The sequence below is a fragment of the Leptodactylus fuscus genome, chromosome 7 (genome assembly GCF_031893055.1).
Source record: "Leptodactylus fuscus isolate aLepFus1 chromosome 7, aLepFus1.hap2, whole genome shotgun sequence".
Taxonomy (NCBI): domain Eukaryota; kingdom Metazoa; phylum Chordata; class Amphibia; order Anura; family Leptodactylidae; genus Leptodactylus; species Leptodactylus fuscus.
Genome location: NC_134271.1, coordinates 140,922,313 through 140,930,304, shown reverse-complemented (window position 1 = coordinate 140,930,304; position 7,992 = coordinate 140,922,313). Strand labels below are relative to the sequence as shown.

The following is a 7,992-nucleotide window of genomic DNA, read 5'->3' as shown; positions in this document are numbered from 1 at the left end:
CCTCCTCACTACCTTTCCCTATTGCACATAGGGCATCTAGTGCAGTACATTGCGCTGGAGATTAGCAGATCCCAGGTTCAAGTCCTCTTGAGTTAAGGAAAAAAGTTTTAAAAAATTTAAAAAGTTGAAAATTAAGTACGAGATATAAAAGATAAAAAAACCCAACTTTTTAATTTTAAAAATGCATAACGTAAACAAAATGAAATAAGCCAACATATTAGTTATCCTCATATGTGTCCTCACTATCAAAAAATGGTGTTGGTGTCACCAACATCCAGAGGCACAACTTGAAGTGCCTGAGCCCCAATTCAGAATGGGGACACTACTTATCCTGTACCATTAAGAAATGTGGTATATTTCAGTTTGAAGAGGGACCTTTGACACCTCATCAGGAGAGAGGGCTTGTAGCTATGGCCCTGTCGATATCAACTACTGCTTGTTCTTCTGTATACACAAACCATAAATGTAAGGCAGGGGAGATGTTAATTCCATTGATGGTTGATGTATAGACTTTCTACATTGTACATTGTAAATACATTGTAACTAATAGACTTTATTCCACCCAAAGAACTGGGCTGTCAAACCCAAAGGTAAGAGAGGACACAACTGTATGACACATGGATGGATGGATGGATGGATAGATAGATAGATAGATAGATATTTTGTATTAGTTGCTGTGTACTATGCATCTCCACTTATTTTCTTGTCCATTCTGATATTGTTGAAGTTAATTCCTAAAGAATTCCGCATAATAATAATAATAATACTAGGTCTCTCTCCTCGCGGATCATTAAGATGCCAATTTACAGTACAAAAAAATGATGTTTGGCATCACTGAACAGTCCACTGAGAAATACATTGTCACTGTGTGTCCCACAAGGTTAATTTAATGCACAAAAGAAATTGCTAAGCCAAAACTTGTAATGTACAAGAGCAAAAATAGAAGTAATAAAATAGATACAATACAATAGGATGATAGTGCAAGTATTGAGTGAGCTGATGTAGTGATCCCTATACACAAAGTATGAGGCCAATGTACAAAGTTGGACTAGTAGATATAGAAGGGAAAAAGTTATTTCCTAAGGATTGAAGCCGGATATAGGACCTGTAGGTTCAGTAACAGGGACTTCACTCCTGCTGCATTAGGATTGGTAGAGGGTGCAGCTGTCAGGGGTCAATTCACTCCACTAAATCAATCTTGCACTCATCCTTCATTCAATCTGAAAATTGAGGGTAAATTGGACCCCAAGACAATCCTCATACTCAGAACACATGCTGGCAGCACCTGTTGAATGCAGAATTGGGATCAAATGGAATCCCAGACACACATTATTGCTCCCAGCAGTCAGACTCAAACACGCTTCAAAAGGGTGATGGGTTCAAAGAGCAAACACAGAGTATCCTTAAATTTATCAATTTAATACCCAAAGGGTTCACTGTTATCCATAAAACGAAAAGATACTGTAAATAAACATATGTCACATAAGCAAACAGTCTTAAAAACAAAAGGAGAAAAATAAGAAAGAATCTTATACTTAAAGTTCTTTGTTTCCAGGAAACTTGGAGGAGAAATATGAAGGACACCCAGCTTTGTTAGCTGATTTCCATTTTCACCATCAGCTGCGCGATCAACACTGGAAAATTAATTACTACAAACTACGAAAATGCTAACTACACCCTGGATATATTCCTCAGTTTTCACAGTGGGGGTCATTTCACAGTGGGGGTCATTTGTTAGGGAATTCCACTTTACTGGCATTTTTGATACCTTGCAAAAGTAGCATGGGGTCCACCAAACAGTGGACCCCGTGCTCCAAACCATATCGTGTTTTTTTTTCCTTCTGTGCCCTACTGGCATTGTTAACCACTTCCGGACCGCCCATAGACTATATACGTCCGGGAAGTGGTTGTCTAGTTCTGCCAGGACGTACCGGTACGTCCACCAGAACACAGCAGTTGCATGGAGATCGTTCAGTTGCTTTCACTAGGAGCCGGCTGTAACTTCAGCCGGAGCTCCTAGAGAGAAGACAGGGAAGATTTATTACCTCCCCTGCCTTCTCGATCACTGTGTATACAGCACTCAATGAGCGCTGTATACACGGCTATGGACGCAGCCATAAATCAGCTGCCCTCTGACCCAGCAGACACCTGATCCACTGGGAGCAGAGTCTTACCAGAGCTGCTGGGTCCTACAGGACTCAGATCAGCTCAGTAAGCTGTGTATACAGCATGCAGGAGGTTGGATTCCTCCTGTATCTGGGGTTAAATGTACCAGCCCCAGTTATAGGAGAAATCAGCCTCCAGTACAAAAAAATAAGTGATCAGATGTCCCCAAAGGTCTCTTATCACCTAAGGGTGCATGCAGACTACGTAACGCCGGGCGTGTATGAGAGCCGTACACGCCGGCATTACGGCAGACTGCCGAACACTTCCCATTCACTTCAATGGGAGCGCTCGTAACAGCGGCGTTTACGAGCGCTCCCATTGAAGTGAATGGGAAGTGTTCGGCAGCCCTGCTGTAACGCCGGCGTGTACGGCTCTCATACACGCCCGGCGTTACGTAGTGTGCATGCACCCTTATGGGGACACAATCTGGAAAAAAATAAAAATAAAAATATAATAAAAAAGTTTTTAAAAAATGTAAATAAAATAATAATAAAAAATAAATAATACGCTAATAAAACACCGTTATTAAAGGTTATAGCCCCGCCCCCGACGACACCATACAAAATAAAAATTACCGTAACGGAGAGGAAAAACTATTTTATAAAGTTTTTCAGTGACACTTTGTGTTATTGAATTTAAAAAAAATTATAAATTGAAAACCAGACACAATTTCCCTCCTATTTTGTTTATATTTTCCTGGATATTAAAAAAATTAAAACACATTTGAAAATAAAAATAACATAAAAATAAAGCCCTATGTGTCCCCAAAAAAAGACGAAAAAATTAGTTGACTAAGACATACGAGAAAAATTTTACAGACCTCAAAACCGCACATACATAATAAACCTAAAATGTGTCTGGTCCTGGACCACAAATTGGCCCGGTACTGAAGTGGTTAAGTGGGGTACCTCGGATACAACATACAACATTGTCATACATGTGGGCATAAACTGCCGATTGGGTCCACAGCAGGGCACAGAAATCAAGAAGCTCTGACTTTTGGCGTACAGATTTAGATGTTTGGTTTGAGGTGAGGTGCCAGTACAGAGGAATCCTCCAGGAAGTGACCTCATTTTGAAAACCGCACCTCTCAAAAAATTTAATCAAGGGGAGTAGTGAGCATTAGTTTTCCAGATCTGAAGGCACAGTTGCAAAAATTTGCAAGGTATATAGGGTACACTAAAATCTAAACTATCTTCTAAAATTTGGGGGTCACTCTAGTGGCACTTTTGGTGTCTTTTTCCTTAATCTCTAAACCTGATGTACACATGCACATTTCCTTTTTTAGTTTTGTCTTAAAGTAGTGACTGTTTTTTTTGTTGTTATATTGTGCAAGCTAAATGTTTTATTTTTTATTTTATTTTTTTGTTTTTTTTTTGATGATGTGGACATAGGAGGACTTTTTTTATTTTTATATGGAATTTATATGGAATTTTTATGGAAGGATGTGCATTTTCTATTGGCACCATTTTGGGGTGTCTATAAACAATTGACCAATTGACTAAAATGTATGTTGCATACAACACTCTGGCAGACACATTGGCAATGGATCCAGCCCAAGTCTGTCATGGTAACATATTAGCACCCCTTGAATGTGTCATTTGGATGGGGGGGGGGGTGATCACAAATGGAACATGCCAGGAAATGTGTTAACATCTATCATCAGAGCATGACTCCTACCACTATATCATAATCTGACACCCATTCCTGATGACACCCACTCAGCTACGGAACAGGTACCGCCATCATGACGTAATAGTACATCATTGGGAGGTAAGTTAAACTGCTTCATAAAGTACTATTACATCATGGTGTGAGAAGGGGTGAAGCATGAAACCTATTTACCAGTTTATTTCGCTCATGTAACTACTAAAACCAAGGACCATAGTGATTGAGAAAACCTATTATACTTCTGACCAGAAAGTAAATAATATTCATTTCGGCAATCACTTGTAACAAGAAGGGTTGAGCGATCAGGATTGGAAAAGATCAGATCCCAATCCGTGATCGAGTAAATATCACGACCGCGATTGGGTTCCAATCCCGCCTAAAAAAGATCACTCAACTTACCTGCACAGAACCGTTGTTGCTACCGCTGCCACTCCCCATTGTTCTCGGTCCACCCCTCTCTCATTCACATGCCTGCAGAGTGCCGTACGCGCCCTCGCCTCCCTAGGCTAGTGTTACAGATGCTGGGAGAAGGCGGGACTTGTGGCTTAGAAGAGTGTGGGCGGGTACTAGGAGGGGAGACGTGAGTGATGCACTCACGTCTCCCTGCCCTGTACCCGCTCACACTCTCCTAAGCCACAACAAGCCCTACTCCCAGCATTAGGGCTCGTTCACACATGAGCCCAGGGGAGGTTTTTGACAGCGGATTTTGCGTCCAAAACCTCCCCTTACAATGGTGGTCTATGCAGACCGCCAGGCTTCTTTGTTCCGCTAGCGGCAGGCTGCTGCTAGCGGAGAAAAGAAGCGACCTGCCCTATCTTGTATCTTCTATCTTGAAGCATTCAATTTTTGGACTCCACACGCTGTAGTGAGTAGGATCATTTTTCAAATATGATTTTCGATCATTAAAAAATCCCATTGACTTGCATTAGGATCGGAATTGGGATTGGGTTCAGATGGAAAATGATCGAACATCGGAGTTTAAAAACGATCCTGAAATCTCAAGATCGGCTCAACCCTAGGAACAAGGCAGCTCCAGATCTTCTTGACCTTCAGGATCTCAGAAATTTGGCCCAAAGACTAAAACTGGCTTGGTTTGCTAGTCATTAACATTTCCTGTTGACACAGATGTATAAGGTTATATTAATCCCAAAGGTAAATTTATTTCTATGTACTCAAGAGAATATGTTGCGTGTTACGATAACATATTAATTATTCTCAGTTGAATTCTTACTGTCTGTCATATAATATATAAACCACCTTATGTAAACCTAGTATCTGCTCCACCTTTGTGAAGGCCATTCCACTGCCATCCTGAACTGCAAGGAGTAACACGAAGATGTTGGGCTCCCTTAGGCACCGTGGCCTAGATGTTACTGCTACCTTTGTATAGTTACCTTTCAATATTTTGTACAGCTTCAACAGTACATGGGAATCATAGCTAGACTTTCAGTACAGAACTTTTTGGAAATCAGTGGTGCTGGAGGAGAAAGAAACCATTAGAAGAAGACTCGGAGCAAATTTATACATTGTTTTATGCCATGTTCAGAAAAGTGTGTGATAAGAGTAGCAGCTTTCCAAAAAATGTGGCTGTGTGTTATTGTACGGATGTGCCCATACCTATATGATCTCCAGGTAGGTGAAGGATTACGATTTATCTTGAAACCAATTCAACCCACCATCACCACATACTAACTAAAGCTTGGTTAGACCACAGGGCAGTCAACATTTCACCTTGTGATAGCTCATCCCAAAACCACATTGCGTTTTTGAAAACTTCTTAACGTGATACATATATTCTTACATGGCAAACCACAAGGACAGGTGAGGGAGGAAAAAATTTGCAAAAAATTAACCATCTTAGTGGTGACATCTGTCGTCTTGATGGATACGACCACGAAGGCAGAAACGTTCTAAACTCTGAAAGTTTTCGGGCAGGGGTGGGGATCCTTTGCCGAAGAGATTTATTGAAACTCATGCCAGTAGGGGAATGAATTAAGATTGCAGTCTAGCAATTTACCCCCATTGTCTTAGTAGCAAGGGGAAGTTCAGTATAAAACTGGTGGAAATTGGGTGGACCTCATTATAGCCCCCGAGCGACAAAGCCCTGAACACTAGTCTGAACCTAGTGTCACTTTTGCTTCTTTATCAAAGCACTTACCCCAAAGAGTGTAAATATAATGGTCAATATAATCTCTTTTTTAGGTTCTCAGCGATACGTGATATGGAACATCTGAATGAATCGTCTTCATATAGATTTATCCTGATCGGTCTTTCCACTGACCCATCTCTCCAACCCTTATATTTCACAATACTTTTGATGATGTACATGGTCACCATAACAGGGAATATTTTGATCATTGTAGTGGTAAGGAATCAACCTCGACTGCAGACCCCCATGTACTTCTTCCTCAGTAACCTCTCGCTCATTGACCTCTGTTTTTCCTCCACCATTGTGCCGAAACTCCTGATAAGTACCTTGGCTGGAGACAAGAGTATTTCGTTCTGGGGATGTGTTGCTCAGATGTATTTCCACCTTGCCTTGGGAGGGACTGAGTGTATTATTTTGGCAATCATGGCCTACGATAGATACGTGGCCATCTGTTACCCCTTACATTACAACACTATCATGAACTTAAGGCTTTGTCTTCTTCTCTCTGTCGGAACCTGGTCTGTAAACTTCCTGAACTCTATCTATTATGCCTACAGCACTTTTCGACTGCCCTTCTGTAGGTCCAGACATGTGAACCACTACTTCTGTGAGATGCCTCCACTCTTCCGACTGTCTTGTAAAGACACTTTAATGAATGAAATAGCAGTGTATATCTCCGGTGGGATTGTAGGCCTTTGCTCTTTTGTCTTGACACTTTTGTCCTATGTTCAAATTATATCGGCCATCTTAAGAATTCGTTCAAGCACTGGAAGACGCAAAGTCTTCTCCACTTGTGTATCTCACGTTTCAGTAGTTTCTCTATACTACGGGGCCATTGTTTTCACATATTTACGTCCTCGGGGGAGCTACTCGGTAGATCGAGACAGAGTGGTCTCCATTCTTTATACTGTGGTTACTCCTATGTTTAACCCTATTATTTATAGCATAAGAAACACCGAAGTCAAGGAAAGTGTGAGGAAAATATTTGACAAAAGAAATGCCCAGTCTAGGTCTCTTATTTTCCATCATTGATCTCATATTCTAGCAAAAGGTGAGAACCACATACGACAATCAGGTTTCCTGTATTTGGCAAAAAGTTTTATTCAGACCAAATAAATACGGGAAACCAGATTGGTGTACCCAGTACCAAAGTGGTTCTCACTTTTTACTAGAATTTGGATTGCTTGTGCCGTAGATAGAGGCGATTCTCCACCAGGAGACACCGAGACAGCTACCTGATGAAGAGTACTCTTATACTTGGAAGGCTTATATAAGAGTACCTTCTACAACTCCATCGGGTGAGCATGATACTTGCACAACTCTTGTCTTTTATGATTTTTTTCAATCCTGTACAGGATCATTTCTGCTTTCCCTTATTTCTTTGTTGTATGGTCAACAGCATTGATTTCCGAAAATTACTTTTTCCTCATTCATGGGGAAACTTTATGGCGACCTTTGGGCCCTTGTTCTCGAGATCACTTGGGGATCCATTGCTCAGTTCTTCAGCAATCTGAAACTTCTGCCTTATCCGGGAGATAGAGGATACGTGTCATGGCTCACAGATATGTATCCTCTAAACAGCATGCCAAGTGGTTGGGAATGGTACTGCAAGTTAAATTGATTAGTTTTTACATGACTATTAATGTAAAATATTATGAAGGAATGACAGATGCATAGAAAATATTTTAAAACTGTAAAATGATATAGTAAAGTGTTTTATCCTCGATATTTTTTCAAAAATCTTTGAAATAATGGATTAAGATTTTTATTATTCTTACATATCAATAAAGTGAATACAGTAAATTCATTGCAAATACTAAATACCAAATAATTTGTTGCATAACTTTTCATTTCCTTCAAGCTTTTACTATGTTCCAGCCCGAAGAGAAGCTTTCAAATTTTGTCCGAAATATTGCTAAAAACTTCAGTTTTTTTCAGTACTTCCCTCCAGGTTATACAGAATAATTTAAATTTCTATCCAAAGGGGGAGGAGTAAATCTGGTTTT

General features: G+C 40.3%; 1 protein-coding gene across 1 annotated transcript; it reads left to right on the top strand.

Annotated features, from left to right (window-relative positions):
• The first annotated feature begins 6,058 nt into the window (after positions 1-6,058).
• On the top strand, positions 6,059-7,018 carry LOC142214595 (olfactory receptor 5V1-like). Its single transcript, XM_075283537.1, has one exon. The coding sequence runs from the start codon at positions 6,059-6,061 to the stop codon at positions 7,016-7,018; it is 960 nt and encodes a 319-aa protein (XP_075139638.1).
• The last annotated feature ends 974 nt before the right edge of the window (positions 7,019-7,992 follow it).

Bases quoted from the DNA above. Each gene is read 5' to 3' on its own strand.
- LOC142214595 (XM_075283537.1), top strand. From the start codon at position 6,059: ATGGAACATCTGAATGAATCGTCTTCATATAGATTTATCCTGATCGGT.